This window comes from Coccinella septempunctata, chromosome 6, assembly GCF_907165205.1.
Source record: "Coccinella septempunctata chromosome 6, icCocSept1.1, whole genome shotgun sequence".
NCBI lineage: Eukaryota > Metazoa > Arthropoda > Insecta > Coleoptera > Coccinellidae > Coccinella > Coccinella septempunctata.
The window spans coordinates 223,889-245,775 of record NC_058194.1 but is presented as its reverse complement, the minus strand read 5'-3'; the positions used below and the strand labels follow the sequence as shown (position 1 = coordinate 245,775).

General features: G+C 34.6%; 1 protein-coding gene across 1 annotated transcript; it reads left to right on the top strand.

The window, feature by feature from the left end:
- Window positions 1-18,549: 18,549 nt before the first annotated feature.
- LOC123315271 lies at window positions 18,550-21,006 on the top strand. Its single transcript, XM_044900912.1, has one exon. The coding sequence runs from the start codon at window positions 18,550-18,552 to the stop codon at window positions 21,004-21,006; it is 2,457 nt and encodes an 818-aa protein (XP_044756847.1).
- Window positions 21,007-21,887: the final 881 nt, after the last annotated feature.

Genomic DNA, 21,887 nt, shown 5'->3' with positions numbered 1-21,887 from the left:
CCTATGGTTTTTATCGTCGATTTGGGTGTAATTAGGTGAAATACTACTTCCTACGAAGTTTCCCGTTCATACCTTCCCTAATTTTTGAAAAAAAGAAAATTATGTCTCCGAACCTCACATTTTACTATATGTGGAATTTTCAGAGTCCGAACGACTTTCTTATATGAAGCGTGACCTATGGTTTTTATCGTCGATTTGGGTGTAATTAGGTGAAATACTACTTCCTACGAAGTTTCCCGTTCATACCTTCCCTAATTTTTGAAAAAAAGAAAATTATGTCTCCGAACCTCACATTTTACTATATGTGGAATTTTCAGAGTCCGAACGACTTTCTTATATGAAGCGTGACCTATGGTTTTTTATCGTCGATTTGGGTTGAGTTAGGTGAGATACTACTTCCTACGAAGTTTCCCGTTCATACCTTCCCTAATTTTTGAAAAATAAGAAAATTATATCTCCGAACCTCACATTTTACTATATGTGGAATTTTCTCAGAGTTCGAACGACTTTCTTATATGAAGCGGCACCTATGGTTTTTATCGTCGATTTGGGTTGAATTAGGTGAGATACTACTTCCTACGAAGTTTCCCGTTCATACCTTCCCTAATTTTTGAAAAATAAGAAAATTATGTCTCCGAACCCCATATATATTTTACTATATGTGGAATTTTCAGAGTCCGAACGACTTTCTTATATGAAGCGTGACCTATGGTTTTTATCGTCGATTTGGGTTGAATTAGGTGAGATACTACTTCCTACGAAGTTTCCCGTTCATACCTTCCCTAATTTTTGAAAAATAAGAAAATTATGTCTCCGAACCCCATATATATTTTACTATATGTGGAATTTTCAGAGTCCGAACGACTTTCTTATATGAAGCGTGACCTATGGTTTTTATCGTCGATTTGGGTTGAATTATGTGAGATACTACTTCCTACGGAGTTTCCCGTTCATACCTTCCCTAATATTTGAAAAATAAGAAAATTATGTCTCCGAACCTCACATTTTACTATATGTGGAATTTTCAGAGTCCGAACGACTTTCTTATATGAAGCGTGACCTATGGTTTTTATCGTCGATTTGGGTTGAATTATGTGAGATACTACTTCCTACGAAGTTTCCCGTTCATACCTTCCCTAATTTTTGAAAAAAAGAAAATTATGTCTCCGAACCTCACATTTTACTATATGTGGAATTTTCAGAGTCCGAACGACTTTCTTATATGAAGCGTGACCTATGGTTTTTATCGTCGATTTGGGTGTAATTAGGTGAAATACTACTTCCTACGAAGTTTCCCGTTCATACCTTCCCTAATTTTTGAAAAAAAGAAAATTATGTCTCCGAACCTCACATTTTACTATATGTGGAATTTTCAGAGTCCGAACGACTTTCTTATATGAAGCGTGACCTATGGTTTTTTATCGTCGATTTGGGTTGAGTTAGGTGAGATACTACTTCCTACGAAGTTTCCCGTTCATACCTTCCCTAATTTTTGAAAAATAAGAAAATTATATCTCCGAACCTCACATTTTACTATATGTGGAATTTTCTCAGAGTTCGAACGACTTTCTTATATGAAGCGGCACCTATGGTTTTTATCGTCGATTTGGGTTGAATTAGGTGAGATACTACTTCCTACGAAGTTTCCCGTTCATACCTTCCCTAATTTTTGAAAAATAAGAAAATTATGTCTCCGAACCCCATATATATTTTACTATATGTGGAATTTTCAGAGTCCGAACGACTTTCTTATATGAAGCGTGACCTATGGTTTTTATCGTCGATTTGGGTTGAATTAGGTGAGATACTACTTCCTACGAAGTTTCCCGTTCATACCTTCCCTAATTTTTGAAAAATAAGAAAATTATGTCTCCGAACCCCATATATATTTTACTATATGTGGAATTTTCAGAGTCCGAACGACTTTCTTATATGAAGCGTGACCTATGGTTTTTATCGTCGATTTGGGTTGAATTATGTGAGATACTACTTCCTACGGAGTTTCCCGTTCATACCTTCCCTAATATTTGAAAAATAAGAAAATTATGTCTCCGAACCTCACATTTTACTATATGTGGAATTTTCAGAGTCCGAACGACTTTCTTATATGAAGCGTGACCTATGGTTTTTATCGTCGATTTGGGTTGAATTATGTGAGATACTACTTCCTACGAAGTTTCCCGTTCATACCTTCCCTAATTTTTGAAAAAAAGAAAATTATGTCTCCGAACCTCACATTTTACTATATGTGGAATTTTCAGAGTCCGAACGACTTTCTTATATGAAGCGTGACCTATGGTTTTTATCGTCGATTTGGGTGTAATTAGGTGAAATACTACTTCCTACGAAGTTTCCCGTTCATACCTTCCCTAGTTTTTGAAAAATAAGAAAATCATGTTTTACTATATGTGGAATTTTCAGAGTCCGAACGACTTTCTTATATGAAGCGTGACCTATGGTTTTTATCGTCGATTTGGGCGTAATTAGGTGAAATACTACTTCCTACGAAAATTCCCGTTCATACCTTCCCTAATTTTTGAAAAAAAGAAAATTATGTCTCCGAACCTCACATTTTACTATATGTGGAATTTTCAGAGTCCGAACGACTTTCTTATATGAAGCGTGACCTATGGTTTTTATCGTCGATTTGGGTTGAATTAGGTGAGATACTACTTCCTACGAAGTTTCCCGTTCATACCTTCCCTAATTTTTGAAAAATAAGAAAATTATGTCTCCGAACCCCATATTTTACTATATGTGGAATTTTCAGAGTCCGAACGACTTACTTATATGAAGCGTGACCTATGGTTGGGTTGAATTAGGTGAGATACTACTTCGTAGAAAGTATTTCCAACGTTCCTTCAATAGTTTTTGAAAAATAAGAAAATTATGTCTCCGAACCTCACATTTTACTATATGTGGAATTTGCAGAGTCCGAACGAGTTTCTTATATGAAGCGTGACCTATGGTTTTCATCGTCGATTTGGGTTGAATTAGGTGAGATACTATGGTTTTTTTTAAAAAAAAAAGGTTCTGCCAACTTTACCGTCAAGCTAGCAGAACCAAACCGCTTATACAATATTTATCCAGAATCTGACCACACCATCCTTTCAGGCTAATTTTAGGCTAATTCATTACCCTAGTGACAAATTTTTTGCTTTCCAATTATTGGAGAAATTGGGGGTTTCGTTAACCCAACCCGTCGCTAGCCGGACAGAACCGATAATCCATTATTTATCCAGAATTTGATTACATCCTATTTTCAGGCTAACTTCAAACAAATTTATTACCCAAGTAAAAAATTTTTGTCCTCCAATTGTGGGAGAAATTGCGAGATCTGAAAGCTCAAAGTCATGCCACCACTATTAAATCGATAAACAATTGTTTCTAAAATATCTGATTACATTTTAGGCCCATTTTAGGCTCTCATTCGAAACTACTGCGAATTTTCCTCGAAACCGTTTTTTTTTTTTTTTTAAAAAAGTTTCTGCTAGCTTTACCGTCAAGGTAGCAGAACCAAACCGCTAATACAATATTTATCCAGAAGTTGACTACACCATCCTTTCAGGCTGATTTTGGGCTAATGTATTACCCTAGTGACAAATTTTTTGCTCTCCAATTATCAATTATTGGAGAAATTGGGGGTTTCGTTAACCCAACCCGTCGCTAGCCGGACTAAACCGATAATCCATTATTAATACAGAATCTGATTATATCATATTTTAAGGCTAACTTTAGGCTAATTTATTACCCTAGTGCGAATTTTTGCAATTTTTCATTTAGAAGTTCCGTTGTATTCTCATAGCAATAAAATTATTTGTACCACCTGCTTAAGTAGAATTTCGGTGAAATTGCCATAGTAGTAAAAAAATATTCGTACCACCTCATTTACCGGTGGAATTGCCATAGCAGTAAAAAATTATTTCTACCACCCCATTTTGCTCTCTTTCATAGAAATCCTCGTTCAAAAGTTTTCAGAAATAAGATGACCTGAATGACTGTATTAACGGACTAGGAACCCAGAAATCGTTGAAAAAGTGAATCACGAAATTCGGCAGTGGGTTCAAAATTATTAGGAGAAACTAGAATGATATGCATACTTATGGCTTATTCCTCGGCTTATTCAGAAAAAGGGTTCGGTTTTATTCGAGGTTCAATAGAATTCAAATAATATATACATATATCTTATATTCCTAAAATACCTGACTAATGGACAAATGACTTTTTAATTATTAGTAACCCCGTACTTTGAAAGAAAAAAATTAGCCTGAAGTAGATGTGATATTATTTTGTAATCAGATTCCGAATGAATAATCTTCAATCGGCTGGGTCCAGCTAGGTGAACGTTTAGCAAGCGTAACATCCGATTCCTAAAATAATTGGAGAGTGAAAAATTTAAAAAATTAACTTGAAAGTATAGTGTGATCAGATTCTGGATAAATATTGTATTAGCGGTTTGAAAGGTAGCAGAACCTTTGTTATTCGCAGTAGTTTCGAATGAGAGCCTAAAATGGGCCTAAAATTATTATGTAATCAGATATTTTAAAAACAATTGTTTATCGATTAAATAGTGGTGGCATGACTTTGAGATTTCAGATCTCGCAATTTCTCCCACAATTGGAGGACGAAAAAATTCGCACTAGGGTAATAAATTAGCCTTAAATTAGCCTTAAAATATGATAAAATCAGATTCTGGATTAATAATGGATTATCGGTTTTGTCCGGCTAGCGACGGGTTGGGTTAACGAAACCCCCAATTTCTCCAATAATTGGAGAGCGAAAGAATTCGCAATAGGGTAATAAATTATCCTAAAATTAGCCTTAAAATATGATATAATCAGATTCTGGATTAATAATGGATTATGGGTTTTGTCCGGCTAGCGACGGGTTGGGTTAACGAAACCCCCAATTTCTCCAATAATTGGAGAGCAAAAAATTTGTCACTAGGATAATAAATTAGCCTAAAATTAGCCTTATAATATGATACAATCAGATTCTGGATTAATGATGGATTATCGGTTTTGTCCGGCTCGCGAAGGGTTGGATTAACGAAAGCCCCAATTTCTCCAATAATTGGAGAGCGAAAGAATTCACACTAGGGTAATAAATTAGCCTAAAATTAGCCTTAAAATATGATATAATCAGATTCTGGATTAATAATGGATTATCGGTTTTGTCCGGCTAGCGATGGGTTGGGTTAACGAAACCCCCAATTTCTCCAATAATTGGAGAGCAAAAAATTTGTCACTAGGATAATAAATTAGCCTAAAATTAGCCTTAAAATATGAAACAATCAGATTCTAGATTAATGATGGATTATCGGTTTTGTCCGGCTAGCGACGGGTTGGGTTAACGAAACCCCCAATTTCTCCAATAATTGGAGAGCAGAAAATTTGTCACTAGGGTAATAAATTAGCCTAAAATTATGGCCGCAAAAAAAATCCAAAATTCAAAAGTGGTTCTGCTAGCTTAATGGAGGTGAACTATTGAAAATTTGTATCGGGAACTCCAGAACTTCTCAAATCTACCCAGAACAGTATTTTTCGAAAAAGTCGGCGCCAACTTCACATGAGTCTTGTTTTCGCGTTGGGTTCTGTCTCGAGCCCTCTTATTGTGAAAGCCCGAGTCCTTTCGCTTTCCACGGTGTGAAACACTTGGTTACAACCTTTGAAAAACCACAAGTTTTCGGTGGTCGGATTCACTTTCGTAGTAAATATTTGATGTATTTCTGCCGTTCTGACATAGAATTTACCTTGTATTCGGATTCTTGTTGTTATGGTAATCGTATGATATTTGTTGAAAATGCCTTGTACTACTTCTACTTACTATAGGAGGAGTTTGTCGAGTTATTAGATGCTTCTATCGCATCGCTTGGAAGTTCTCCTCAACTGTTTTCTAGTGTTACGGTATGGGACCTTGTCCTGAAGAGAAAATTCGGGGTTCGTTTTTTCACTGCACTCGCGTTCGGCGACGCGATTAATGAATACGCACTCATGACGGAATCGTTCATGGCTTCGCTGGTCTTTTTTATAGTTTCTAACGATGTTCGCTTTTATTTCCGCTTTTGTACGCACTTTTTCTTTGTGTTCTACAATCACTATCCCGATTTTGTCGATCACTTTGTGTTTTTCACTATATCACCTGAGTGATTCGCGATTTTTAACGTCTTTTTTCGTATTTCACAATAACCTTCACATTTCTTACAAATGGCGACCGAATTCACACTTAAGGCGTCGCCGGCGTAAACGGCCTGTTGGTCACGTAAAGAACGTACACTAATAACTAATGACAGGCGGCGGGTGGGTCGATGCAGGTACACTTTGCTTTTTCACATGCGCTTTGACGGGTGCTTGGGCACGAAAGGGTCTGGTCCAATGGGTACCACCAGGGGTGTGAAAGTTCGGCGTGATTTTGGTAACTCGACCTTATTGACGGCCCACCAATATGGCGGCCGACCCGAAGACCCGATCACTGAGCCGAAGTTGAACGAACGAAATAATTTGAATTTTATGATGTAAACAACAAATTTTCGAACATAAGTTCGAAAATTTGTGCTTAAAATTTTGGGAGGATGCCTGGGCCCTGGTTAAGTACAAACAGATGTGAACTGTGCACACGGTTTTTTTAAGTCGTTTTACAGTTTAGTTAGTTGCTTTCTGCTTATTAACAAATATAATATTTCTATTCTAGGTCTACAACGGTTATAAAGTTGGATCAGTGGAAGTGTTTATTGAGTGAGTAACACTCCATTTCAAGTTTGAGCCTTTTCTTCAGTGTATTGCAAGAATATAATATTGTTTTCCTGGATATGGACTAATATTGTACTTTTCATATTTTAGGTCTCCAACGAAATAACTTTAATCAGTAGAGGTGTCAAGTGAGTTACATGAATTCCAGTTCAAATATTTAATCTTATTTGCTCTTGGTTATTCAATTTTATTCATACAATGTCCTTTTCATGCAAATATCCATCTTGCAATAGTTCTTATTACAAAAATTTGCCAGCTGAATTGAAAAATAAAACATTTCACCACTTTCCAAAAGATCAGGCCAGGTTGCAAATCTGGAAAAAGATTTGCAACATATCTTCTGAAATAAATTGTTCCAATCATCGAATATGTGAAAATCATTTCGATGTTTCTGATTTCAATAACCCAAATGACCCTGTCCGTCTTAACTGTAAGGCCATTCCTCAATCGTTGAATGTTAAACTTCAGAATGAGCACTCCTATGCCCGAAAAACACTTAACGATTTATCATTTTGTGAAGCTTCTTCTCCGTTTAGTCTTGACTCGTCATCTGAAATTTCTGTTCAGCCTGAAAACAGCAAAACACCTATTTCTGATAGCCCCTCAATTGGTCTTGAGAAATCACCTTGTAATCCAGATGGAGACGATACTGTAGAACGTTGTTCCCTTTCAAAAAAAAATTCAGATAACCCCGTATCATCCCCAATAAAAACTTGTTTCAAGAACAATGCTGATTATGTAGATGTGACAGACAAGTATTTATTTCTCACAGAAAATAAAACAGGAATTTTAACAAAAGCCGGGCTCAAAAAATCAGATCTTACTCCTCCAGAAAACATCATGTATCAAGTACATCGTAATGTACAATCTAAATTTCGTAAATTGAAAGCATTATTTGATAAAGAACACACCGAATTATCAGAACTGAAAACTTTGTATACAGATGGTAAATTTCAATTAATTGAAGAAAATTTAAATCAAGTAACGAAAAATTTCATTAATAGTCAGTTGATAAATTTCAATAAGCCAAGTACAGGTCGAAGATGGTCTGTAAATGATAAAACTTTTGCCCTTTCCATTTTTAAAAGGAGTCCTAGGCTTTATAAATACCTTAGAGCTTTTTTCCAATTATCATCTCCTAAGACTCTCCAGACGCTTCTCTCAAATATACCTTTTGAATGTGGTATTTTAAGGCCAGTCATGGAACATTCGAAAGCTCAAACTGAGAAAATGCATGCGCTGGACCGATGTTGTGTCCTAATTTTCGACGAGATATCTTTGTGCAGTGGCTTTTCTTATGAAAGACGCAAACAGAGAATCTCGGGCTTTGAAGATTTGGGTTCACTAGGTCGAACATCTAATCCAGCAAATCATGCGCTGGTTTTTATGATACGGGGTAGTAAGGTAAATTTTAAAGTACCAGTAGGTTATTTTTTCACCAAGGATACTGTTAAATCCTCAGATTTGAGCAAACTCATTGTGATGGTAATTGGGGCCTTACAAGTACTGGGAATAGAAATTTGTGCTACAGTATATGATCAGGGTAGTACAAACAGAAGTGCACTCAACTCACTGGTTCAGAACTGCACTGATGATAAGCCATCTTCTTATCATTTTATGGTTAATCAAAAACCAATTTTCACAATTTATGACGTTCCCCATCTTTTAAAAAACACCAGAAATTCTATAATTAAGAGCAAATTAGAATTTGAAAAAGGAAAGTTTGCGAGTATGGAACATATAAAGCAAGCTTTCCTTACAGATAGAGATAAGCGGACTTATAGTTTAATTCCTAGATTAAATGAAAATCATTTCAATTTCAACGACACTTATATGAAAATGAAAGTAAATGTGGCAGCCCGACAACTTAGTGCCACGATGGCAGGAGTGATAGAATTACTTCATGTATGTGGAGAATTGAGTGTTGATGCATTAGGAACTGCAGAATTTTGCCATCTGATGGATGATTTATTTGATTCACTGAATAGTTCACAGTTTTATAATATTCAAGGAAAAAAATTTCGATGTGCACTGTCTGAAAACTCACCTCACTTAAAATTTTGGTCCAACCTACTGCCTAAATTAAAGAATTGGAAAATTTTTGAAAATGGGAAACTTAAAAATAATTTCAAATTTGTTGAAGGTTGGCAAATCAGTATAAAATTAGTAATGGCACTTTGGAAAAAATTAAAATCAAGAGGGCTGATTTTTCTAAATTTAAAAGGAGTTTAAATCAAGATCCCATCGAAAATCTTTTTGGACAGATAAGGCAACACGGTTATTTCAATACCAATCCCACATGCTCTCAATTCGTTGCAGCCCTCAAAACCGTCATAATAAATAATATGAGCACTCCAATTTCCAAATCCTATAATTGTGAGGATGATTCTTGTAAATCTCTAGGTGACTTTGGCAATTTAATTAGAAAATATAGTGTAAGTGAATTGGACGGTGAAGATGATATGAATCCTCCCATTGACATCACAGATGCAGAGGAAGATATTCCTGAGGAAAATTATGCAACTCCTTATGTAGCAGGATTCATTCTGAAAAAGTTGAAATTGACAGATTGCATGCAATGCAGACAAAATTTGTTTTCAGGCTCGGTTTTAAGTCAACATTTATTCTTAACATTCAAGGAAAATGATGAAAAGACTGAATTATCCCAGTGAGAAATTAATCCAATTTGTTGATATTAAATACATAATGAATTATACAAATTTTAAGATAAATTTGGCCATTGAGATAATTTACAAAATAAATTTGAAATGTTAAAGTGTCATCATAAGAATTTCGAGTTATGTTCTTTTCATAAAGTTTCTGAAGATATCTTCAAAATTAATTTTAGAGTAACACTTTTTAAATATTTAAGGGAAAGAAATTTAAAAATTAAATCTGTTAGTAGTGGGCATATCAGGAAACAGATCATATTTTCTGATAGTAAAGTAACGCCATCAAAGAAGTTGAAATTAATTAACTATCAACAAATGGATTAGTTCTCACATTCTAAGACTGAACTAAACAATTCACTTTTCATGATTGAGATGATACTGCCTTATTTTTTGTTTGTTTCATGTTCACAAAATCCTCATGATCGTCTCAGCTGGATGAAACCTGATTTCAACTACTTGAAAAAGACTGATTTTGACTGCTTGAAGAAGACTGATTTTTGACAATTTGAAGATTTAACTGATTCTGACCTGTGAGACTGATACCGAAATGTGATACCATTACCAAAGACTTTTTTCAAGCTTGGTACAAATGAACATTTGTGATATTTGTTCATTGCCCCACCCCCCTTTTGTATTGAGATATTTGTTTATTTCATGAAAAATATTTACCTTTATTATAAAGTGTTGATTTCATCATCACAAATGTGATTAGTTATAAAGTTTTTATTCCTTTTTTTGTTACTTTGGATATAGATATTTATTTACTTTGAGTTTGATATTTTTTTCGAGGGCCATTTGCAGAAACACAATTTTAAATTTTGTAAGATATTTCCGGTCCACATAGGAGATATTTGAATTATAATCGCACATGGCTGTTTTGTTTTAATTTCGTTCGGTTCGTCATATTTCTCGCTCTTTATATTAAAGTTTTCTGTGTTTTTTCTCAGTGAAAACGATTTCAAAATTGTTATATAAACTCTCTGCTCAACATGTCTTACGGCAATTATTGTATGGTGCGGAACTGTGGAAACTGCAGTCAGAAGACTTCCCCGAATATCAGTTTTTTAACTTTGTAGAAGAAAATGGAAACGTAAGTATTGAAACTCGTACCACGTGAGTGGGGTATTGATTAGATTTATATTTTCAGTGCTTTGAAGTGGGTAGAATTCTCAGGGCGTGAAGACATTGACTTCAGTAAACGGTACACCATGTGTAGTGAACACTTTACTGCAAGTCAGTTCAAATCATTCCATCCACGTAAGTTGCTATTTGTAGGAAGCATCCCTTGCATGAAAGGGCCAACAAAAGAACCTTGTGGGATGGAGAGTAAGCAGTTTGAAACTGATAAAATGAGTACTGATGGTAAGTCGTCCTAGATATCTGCAATACATTATTGAATGCATTACTCATTAATCATATATGCAATAGTTTGTTTTCTGTATGCAGTAAGCATTCCAATGATGGAGGGACCAAGACCTGAGATGGAAAGCGAGCATATTGAGTGTGTTACAAATACTGATGGTAAGTCTTTCTACTTATCTGCAATGCATTACTGAATGCTTTTTCCGATTATTTGATCCTGAAAAAGGTTTACTGTATAGGTACTTCTCAAGAATTTTTTAATTATATTGAAAAACTGGAAATTATTCATAATGAGTACTTCAATGAGTTGCTGTGTAGTAAACAAATAGTTGAAGAATTGATGGACATTAATTGTCAAGTTGTAGCATAACATTGAGTTTGCTCTTTGTACCCCTGAATCTTCAATAAATTTTTACACTTATTTATGACTGTCAGGTGCCACTGGGGTGTTCGATTCATAAATCAAGGTAAGAAGAAGAAAGTAGCTACAAAAAATCAAAAATTAAAAAATATTTGTCACGAATGAAGCGTTTTGTTGCTACTATTACATTGATTTATGAATCGAAAATCCCAATAGCATCTGTCACAAATAAATGCGAAAATTTGTCTGTAGATCAGACTTCAACATTGATGCTGACCTTCAATTTCAGGTTTTGCTTGCTACGCCGTAACCCATTTAAATATCTAAGAATAGTATAATGTTGTCAAATGTTGAATTGAATTGGCGGGGAGATTAGACGAAAATCCACATTCAATTAAGAAAATTAATTATCCTGCGTTCACTTACTTTCATTCAGGATTATTTCAATATGGATTTTCATCAAATCCCCTCCTCATGAATTCAAAATTAGATGATATTATTCAATTCATATAAATCAGTTTTCAGTTTTGCAATGTTGTTGAAAAGTTCTTTAGAAGCATATTGTAAATCATGGATCAAATAATCCTTCCTTGAAGATTTGATGTTGTTTCACCACTTGTTTTGGGTCGAGAAACCTCTGCAGGGAATACTCTTGATAAATTTCATGGCCAGACATAAAATACCGCATTCTTCAAAGGTCTCTTCTGTACTTGCTTCTAATCTTTCATAACAGAAATATTTTTCTATTCTTCGATTCATTTGCCTGTTATCACCTCGTTATTTCTTCCGAAGAGGATGCATACCTTACAGGAAGTTATATCATTATGAAGGAGCTCATAATCAAACTATGGGGGACTGATATTCTGAAAGCAAACATGTTTATTGTTTTTCAGCAAAGAAATTCTCAACTGAAATCTTTAAGTGACCAAGCAGTTTGGGAATATTGATAATATTTTTCAGATTATCAGGTTGTTGAAGTAGAATGTATTGTAGATAACATGGACAGTGGGGTATATTTCTTCGACATTAGTTTGGAACAATTGATTCCCTTTCTTCAGAGAGAAAGGCCTGTTTGACGAAATCTTCACTCATTTTGTATTGGTCTTATTCCAATTCACATACCTGTTGCACTGTTGCAGTCAATTACTTTAGCCACTTATGAATCGCGCAGGAATTGGACTTCGCTAGTAGTCCAATAATTTCAGCAAACTGATTGACTCAGTATTTGAACTGCACTTTCATTGCTTTGTGAGTGATGGCATACTGCCATAATACTGTTTGGTATGACAACATACTTGGCCAAATTACTCAAGGATTCTACATGGGATGGGGTAGATTATATATGAGATGCCATTTTTCATTTTTCTTATAAAAGAAGCAGTTTCCTGTTGAAATTTCTACGCTCTTCAACACACATCGATGTAATAAAGGGATATTGAATGTAAGAATTCATAAGTTGCCTTGACATATACAAAACAAATCTAATTACATTTTTCCACCCCTGCTACCATACCTGTCCTCCCTTCTCAGTTTTCCTTAACCATAAATTTTTCCATTTGATTTATCAACATTCAACTCACCGGTGTGAACTTAGCAGCCACTTTCCAGCAGCCACTTCAGATCTAGCGGCCGTTTGACCAGTGGCGTCGGGTACTTTTTTTTTCGCGTACTGTGCTTACTGAAATCGGTATTAGGTCTCGGAAATGAATGAATTCTTTCAAACCCAGAGTGTTTATTCATTAGAAGATGATAAATACTATTTAAAAGATTTTTTATTCCAAGAATGTTTAAGTGTCAGTTCCAGCCATGAAATGGATTATCGAAATATAATCGAAAAAAGGTCTAAAAAATGAATAAAGGGTTTGAAATTCGGTGTATGTATTTATAAACCCTCAACGGACGATATTCCAAGAGCTTTTCCATTTGCAGGACTTGGAAGGGTGAATTTCACCCCTATTTCTAATAATAAAAAAAACATCGAAAATAGGTCTTAAAAATGAATAAAGGGTTTGAAATTCGGTGTATGTATTTATAAACCCCCAAGGAACGATATTCCAAGAGCTTTTCTATTTGCAGGACTTGAAAGGGTGAATTTCACCCCCTCTCTTCAAAGTCCTCAGAATAAATCGAAAATAGGTCTTAAAAATGAATAAAGGGTTTGAAATTCGGTATATGTATTCATAAACCCTCAAGGAACCATATTCCAAGAGCTTTTTCATTTGCAGGACTTGGAAGGGTGAATTTCACCCCTATTTCTAATAATAAAAAAAACATCGAAAATAGGTCTCAAAAATGAATAAAGGGTTTGAAATTCGGTGTATGTATTTATAAACCCTCAACGAACGATATTCCAAGAGCTTTTCTATTTGCAGGACTTGGAAGGGTGAATTTCACCCCTATTTCTAATAATAAATAAAACATCGAAAATACGCCTTAAAAATGAATAAAGGGTTTGAAATTCGGTGTATGTATTTATAAACCCTCAAGGAACCATATTCCAAGAGCTTTTTCATTTGCAGGACTTGGAAGGGTAAATTTCACCCCCTCTCCTCAGAGTCCACAGAATAAATCGAAAATAGGTCTTAAAAATGAATAAAGGGTTTGGAATTCGGTGTATGTATTTATAAACCCTTTATTCATTTTTCAGACCTATTTTCGATTTACTCTGTGGACTCTGAGGAGAGGGGGTGAAATTCACCCTTCCAAGTCCTGCAAATGAAAAAGCTCTTGGAATATGGTTCGTTGAGGGTTTATAAATACATACACCGAATTTCAAACCCTTTATTCATTTTTGAGACCTATTTTTGATGTTTTTTTTATTATTAGAAATAGGGGTGAAATTCACCCTTCCAAGTCCTGCAAATGAAAAAGCTCTTGGAATATGGTTCCTTGAGGGTTTATAAATACATACACCGAATTTCAAACCCTTTTTTCATTTTTAAGACCTATTTTCTATTTTTTTTTTATTATTAGAAATAGGGGTGAAATTCACCCTTCCAAGTCCTGCAAATAGAAAAGCTCTTGGAATATCGTTCCTTGGGGGTTTATAAATACATACACCGAATTTCAAACCCTTTATTCATTTTTTAGACCTTTTTTCGATTATATTTCGAATATCCATTTCATGGCTGGAACTGACACTTAAACATTCTTGGAATAAAAAATCTTTTAAATAGTATTTATCATCTTCTAATGAATAAACACTCTGGGTTTGAAAGAATTCATTCATTTCCGAGACCTAATACCGATTTCAGTAAGCACAGTACGCGAAAAAAAAAGTACCCGACGCCACTGGTCAAACGGCCGCTAGATCTGAAGTGGCTGCTGGAAAGTGGCTGCTAAGTTCACACCGGTATTCAACTCTTCGCTGGAAGCATAGTCATTCAACATAAGGATGGCATTTTGGCGGTATGTGCTGGGGTGAGTTCACGCCATTTGAAGAATGGCGTGCTCTTGGGGTGATTGTTTCGTCCCACTGCTAGGGTCGGACTCATCAGGTAGGTTAATGAACCCTAGCAGCTACCTACGACAATCGCCGAAGCAGCGTAGTTTGTGCCTGCTATAAACGCCGGTTACGTCGAGGGTATAGAGTGTTGCGTCGCCGGTGGCGCCATCGTTTGGCGTATGCTGCACCGCAATAGACGTATAATCTACCCTGTGATCGCAACCATCATGGTGAGATGAATTATTCCTCTACCATGGGTACAACTACGCCGCCACAGCATGAATAAGTCAATCCAAATCTTTTAGTCAGAAAGGCAAAAATCGAGGCAAAAATGAAATACCTGAAAATACAACAGGTTGAATTTTGCAATGATTCCAAACTTCCAATCTGAGTTTTCTTAACTAAATAAAATGCACTTGTACTCCTTAGCTTACAAACACGGTTTTTTGAGAAATGCGATCCCTCCTATATTTTCATTTTGGATTGCCAAAGTTGGGGCTAATTTCTCGCAAACTGTTTGATTCATCAATAAATTGCCTTTCCGCTTCTAACACTTGGATATTATTCTAATATTACAGACATTATTCATTGCTATAGATATTTATTTCAATTTATCAAAATGAATTGTAAAAATGGCTGGATATTACTGAAGTTCTTCGCATTATGGAGTTGATGTGTCCTTATTCTGACATGTCTTTACTGACTTACAGGTCTTGTACAACTGTTAGAGGTTTTTTTAATTGTGGTTCGAAAAATTCTGTAACTAATATGTAAATAATTCTTGAAATGTGTATGTTATGATTGTATATCAAATTCTTAATGACATGTCTTCACTGACTTACAGCTCTTGTACAACTGTTTGAGGTTTTTTAATTGTGGTTCGAAAAATTCTCTAACTAATATGTAAAAAATTCTTGAAATGTGTATGTTATGATTGTATATCAAATTCTTAATGACATGTCTTTACTGACATACAGGTGTCGTACAACTGTTTAAGGTTTTTTAATTGTGGTTCGAAAAATTCTGTAACTAATATGTAAAAAATTCTTGAAATGTGTATGTTATGATTGTATATCAAATTCTTAATGACATGACTTACTTACCGGTCTTGTACAATTGTTAAAGGTTTTTTTAATTGTGGTACGAAAAATTCTGTAACTAATATGTAAAATATTCTTGAAATGTGTATGCTATGATTGTATATCAAATTCATAATTTCTGATGAAAATTGTACAAATTTAACTATTGTTATTAATTAAAACATAACACCAGGATGATATATTTTCATCATATACTTGTGTCCTATATTCAAAGCTCTATTATCTGTATAAAGGTATTTTCAAAAGTGACTAGTTGTAACTTCTGTTAAAAACAATTTTCACCTAAATACATCCTATGTCATCTTCAGTTCTGTCATATTCTCTTAAAGATTTCAAATAGAACATTTAACAAATCTAACTGAGTATTTCATTTAAAAATTTATGCCCAACAATATAACATAACAACATAAAAAAAAACTTCCTCATCACAAAACAAAAGCCCTACTTTTGTTATTTCGTTCAGGATTTCTTTTTTGTCTTCGACAAGTCGATATTCGAAATATGAAGAGTAGAAATCGAATTTCGCGCACCTTTATTTAAGGAATAGAATTCAAATTTTGCGCCCTTTCTTTAAGGATATGATTAGAATTTCGTGCCATTCATTTATACAACAGAAAACTGGTATTCAACAGTTTGACAGCACGATTTCAGCGCCACCTGATTGTCAATTGTGTGCAACACAGGCCAAAATGTAGTCGCTTTTTAGTACTAGCGATATGAGGCTGTTTCCTATCTTCCTAACTCTATAATCTTTGGGTACCATTCACTAGGCGTTTTCACGGGATTGAACGGGTATCCAGTATCAGAGACAACCAGTCTCTGATAAACTAGCAGGGCGCCTGAAAGAATTTTTACGATTTTTATGCCCTCGTTTTGCTCACAACTCAGTTTATTTTGCTCACCTATATACAATGAGCTATAGACAATTCAAAACCTCAACGGATCTTTCCAATATTGGTATCATTCGAAAGCTTTCGTTTTGCTCACCAGTCCGTTCGTTTTGCTTATTTATACTTTACGAGTTTTTGGAGGAGAAAAATTTTTTTTTCTCACCCTAACTTGTGGGATATCTGCGTTTTGCTCTCGTTTTGGTCTTTTGAAATCTGCAACTAGTTTTTCTCTTCCACTTACTGTTACCGAGATATAGATAATCATATAGATAGTGGTTTCGATCGAAAGCCCTCGTTTGCTACGTTTTGCTCACGAGTCCGTTCGTTCTGCTCATTAACACTTTACGAGTTTTTGAAGGAGAAAAAATTGAAAAAAAATTTTTTTCTTACCCTATCTTGTGGAATATTCGCGCTTTGCTCTTGTTTTGCTCTTTCCAAATGTGCAATTCGTTTTTCTCTACCAGTTATAGGTAATTCAAATTGCGCTGCTAGTGTAATATCACACTAGTATATAATATATATATACTAGTAATATATATATATGTATATAGTGAAGTTATAGGATACTAGTCGTTTGTGAAATTATTGATTTAAATTAAGGGTGTTTCGACTATTTTTCAGGGCAAAATTCCAATGAGAGTCAAATTGTATTAAAGCTCTATATTTCGTCAACTATCGTTGACTTCTTCAGGAGCAACTGGAAAATACAAAGATCTCATAACAAAAGTTCAAATTCTCTTAGGCTAAAACTTACAATACCATGACAATAAATATGGTAGCTTCAGAAAAACAAGACCATGTAGAGGGTAATCAAAAAAGTACGTCAATTTCAGTTGAATTATTCAGGAAAAAATTGGTTTTACAAATGACAGATTTCAGAAAATTCTATAAATTGGCATGGACAAACAAATGTGCCATGATGTTCACAGAAGGGCCAAAAAAAAAATTGAGAAAATCTTTTTTTATTTTATACAATTTGGATTAGAAATGTCTCTTATTTATAAGTACCTGCAAGTAAGGTTACAAATTAGGAGATATTAGGAGAATACCTATTTTTTATCACAGGTCAGTAAGAAACTATAGATGTTACTAAGATTATTCGTATCCGTTTTCTTATTCATCGTTGAATTTTTATTTTCATTTATATAACACATTTCTAAAAAATCAGTTTGGTTTTCGTCCATGATTGAAATTAAAAAATTAAAGTTATCAGGAATTTGGACAGTTTTTTATTTTCTCAAATGTTCAATGTGCCAACGTTTCGGAGGCGAATTCCTCCTTCTTCAGGGCTAAAAAACGAAAGGACATTCAACAAAACAATCACAAAGACAAAGTTACCGATATTACCTCAAGAATATTAAGTACGAGAAAATATTGAATAGTTACAAAGTTTCATAATACTTGATTAGCTACTTTTGAAAATCTTTTATATAATCATCTTAGCGTCGTCAGAAAATTAAATCAGAACATAGATATAAAGTGGAAAATTTCAAATGTCAAATGTTACAAACACAAAAACACACAAACTGTCAGATCCTTTTCTTTCTTCTTCTCCTTCTCAAAACAAGTTTCTTCAACGTCACTTCCCCCTTCCCCATGTTATCCGTCACGTTATGTCCAATAACACATCATAAAAATAACTTAGGTTATTAACATCTTCTCTAAAATTTACGGTGTTATTACTTCTGATGGAAACCATCTCACTGATATTCCTCTTATAACCATTGCTCTCCACATCTAGTATCTCCACCTCCTCGAAGTTAAAATTGTGACCTTCACCGAACACGTGATAGGTTACGGCAGTCTTTTCCTTGTTGTTTATGTTCTTTGTATCATATTTGTGTTGTTTTATTCTATCTTTTTAGCCCTGAAGAAGGAGGAATTCGCCTCCGAAACGTTGGCACATTGAACATTTGAGAAAATAAAAAACTGTCCAAATTCCTGATAACTTTAATTTTTTAATTTCAATCATGGACGAAAACCAAACTGATCAAATACCTGGGGGTTTATTCAGTATCATCAAAGAAAGACATGGGAACATTATATACAGACGTTGCGAAGATTTCGTAAATGGCCATAGAAAACTAGCCACATTGACGAACAGAAGAATATTTTTGTTGAGGTGCAGACGAGAAACAGTTTTTCCTAACCACATCATTCATAACATAAACCAAATATATTCCTTGGAAGTTGAAGAGCACCCGTTCAGGAACAAAATAGGGAAGATTTTGAGTAGATTCAGAAATTCCATATTGAATGTGGAAATAAAAATTACTATTTGGAATTTGAGGAAGACAAATCAGAGGTTGAGAGAGTCAGATGTTTTCCTCGCAAACTTGATATCTCCTAACTTAGTTAACTCCCTCAGATCCTTTGCAAGAAAAACTTTAGATAGAGTTCTACTGGAAACTAGGGACAACAATATTAAAAAACTGGATGACCTATTGAGGACACAAAAACCCACTGTGAATTTGGTGACTTCGGACAATTATATAAGAAACTATACAGATGTAGTTCTGCCGGATAATGTTAAGTCAGTGTTAGCTCTCGGTCCCAAACATGGAATCCCCCCATTCAAATTCCCAACTTTGGAAGTTATTAAAGACATAGAGAGTTGTATATCTGTCTCTCCTTTTACTGATGAGATAAAGAATAAATACAGGATCAGATGTATAAACACCATTAATAACTATAGGAATAACCCTGTTAGCGGAAGGTTACAGCAAACTCCGACATTCAAACAACTGACGGACACTAATAACTTTGTGAGAGATCACCCGGAATTAATTATAAGTTCATCAGACAAAGGTAATACTACGGTGGTCATGTATAGGGGTGAATATTTAGAGGAGGCACATAGAATGTTAAGTGACTCTGAAGTTTATGTACTGCTAACAGCAGACCCCACAAAGCTGTACCAGGATAAGATAAACAGGATATTAAAGAAGTTTAAAGAGGAATCAATGATTACAGCTGATGAGTACAAAAAACTGATCCGACATCCCAGGTTATACTTCCTCAGAAAGACCCATAAGGAAGGCCTCTCTTTAAGACCTATTTCCAACAATATCAATTCTCCAACCTACAACATTGGAAAGTTTCTCCACCAAATTTTATCTCAAGTGTTGTCAACTTCACCATATAATGTCAAAAACTCTTTTGACCTCAAAAGAGATCTACAGGGTGTCCATGTTCCGGAGGGTTACATTCTGGTGTCGCTAGATGTGGTCTCACTGTTCACCTATATATCCAAAGAACTTGTGATAACTGTGATAAAGAAACAATGGAACTATATTAAGAACTTTACCAACCTAAGTAGAGAATGTTTCTTGGTGTTGGTGGATGTATGTTTTGAGTGCAGTTATTTTGTATTTGATGAAAGATTCTACAGACAAATCCTTGGCTCTGCTATGGGATCTCCTTCTAGTCCCTCATTCGCTAACCTTGTGATGGATGACTTGTTTAGTTGGGTCTTATCACTAATAGATTTTCATATTCCAATGGTCAAACTGTATGTAGATGATACCTTTCTTATTATACCTAACAACAAAAAACAACAACTTCTGGATCTATTTAACTCTTATAATGACAAACTTAAGTTCACTATGGAAGTACAAGTAGATAACTCAATTCCATTCCTAGATATGTTAATCAAAAAGGAAAACAACACTCTCAAGACATGTTGGTACTACAAGCCCAGTAACTCCAACAGACTAATGAATTTTTTCAGCAATCATAGCACCACACAAAAGATAAACGTGATAAATAACTTGATTAATAGAGCGTTGAAATCGAGTGATGAAGAATACCATAGGACAAATTTGAGGAGTGTAAAGAAAATCCTTACACAAAATAATTACCCCATATACCTCATAAATAGATCTATCAGAAAAATACAAAATAAGAGAGAAGAGAATACATCGAGTCCCAACTCAGAAGATAGTACAAGATCATTTCACAGATTTCCCTTCATCGATGGCCTGTCTAACAAGATTCAAAAAATTCTCAGAGAGTTGAACTGCACATGCGCCTTCTATAACGTCTCCACTACCAATAGATTCTTCTCAAAATTGAAGGAAACCACTAAGAAAGAACTAATGTCATCTGTGGTTTATAAGATACCATGTTTGGATTGTGATAGGAGTTATATAGGACAGACTCGACAATATTTAAAAGATAGAATAAAACAACACAAATATGATACAAAGAACATAAACAACAAGGAAAAGACTGCCCTAACCTATCACGTGTTCGGTGAAGGTCACAATTTTAACTTCGAGGAGGTGGAGATACTAGATGTGGAGAGCAATGGTTATAAGAGGAATATCAGTGAGATGGTTTCCATCAGAAGTAATAACACCGTAAATTTTAGAGAAGATGTTAATAACCTAAGTTATTTTTATGATGTTTTATTGGACATAACGTGACGGATAACATGGGGAAGGGGGAAGTGACGTTGAAGAAACTTGTTTTGAGAAGGAGAAGAAGAAAGAAAAGGATCTGACAGTTTGTGTGTTTTTGTGTTTGTAACATTTGACATTTGAAATTTTCCACTTTATATCTATGTTCTGATTTAATTTTCTGACGACGCTAAGATGATTATATAAAAGATTTTCAAAAGTAGCTAATCAAGTATTATGAAACTTTGTAACTATTCAATATTTTCTCGTACTTAATATTCTTGAGATAATATCGGTAACTTTGTCTTTGTGATTGTTTTGTTGAATGTCCTTTCGTTTTTTAGCCCTGAAGAAGGAGGAATTCGCCTCCGAAACGTTGGCATATTGAACATTTGAGAAAATAAAAAACTGTCCAAATTCCTGATAACTTTAATTTTTTAATTTCTAAAAAAGTTCTTTTTTGGTATTCTTGTTCGTGATCTAAGACTTGTATATTATCGTAATCTACAGCATGTCCTGTGTTATTAATATGTGAAGCTAAAGCACATCTTTCAGGTCTCAGAACAGAATCACTTTTGTGTAACGCCATTCTCCTATCAAGACCTTGTGATGTTTGTCCTATATAAAATAGAGGGCAGTGTTTGCAATTTATCTTATAAATAACATTTTTTAATTTTGAAATATTCAATTTATCCTTTGTGCTTTTATAAAGGGACCTAGCAACAACCATGTTATATCTACTGATTTTTATGTTGATAAATTTCTTGAAAAGCTTCGTTAATTCGAATGTGACTTCTTTAATGTAGGGCAGTTTTGCAAAACAGACTCGGTTTTCTTCATTTGTACTTCGTTTAAAGCTTCGGTTGGTTCTGGTAGTCTTGGAGCATTGTATATTAATTTTTTAAGAA

Bases quoted from the DNA above. Each gene is read 5' to 3' on its own strand.
- LOC123315271 (XM_044900912.1), top strand. From the start codon at position 18,550: ATGGACGAAAACCAAACTGATCAAATACCTGGGGGTTTATTCAGTATC.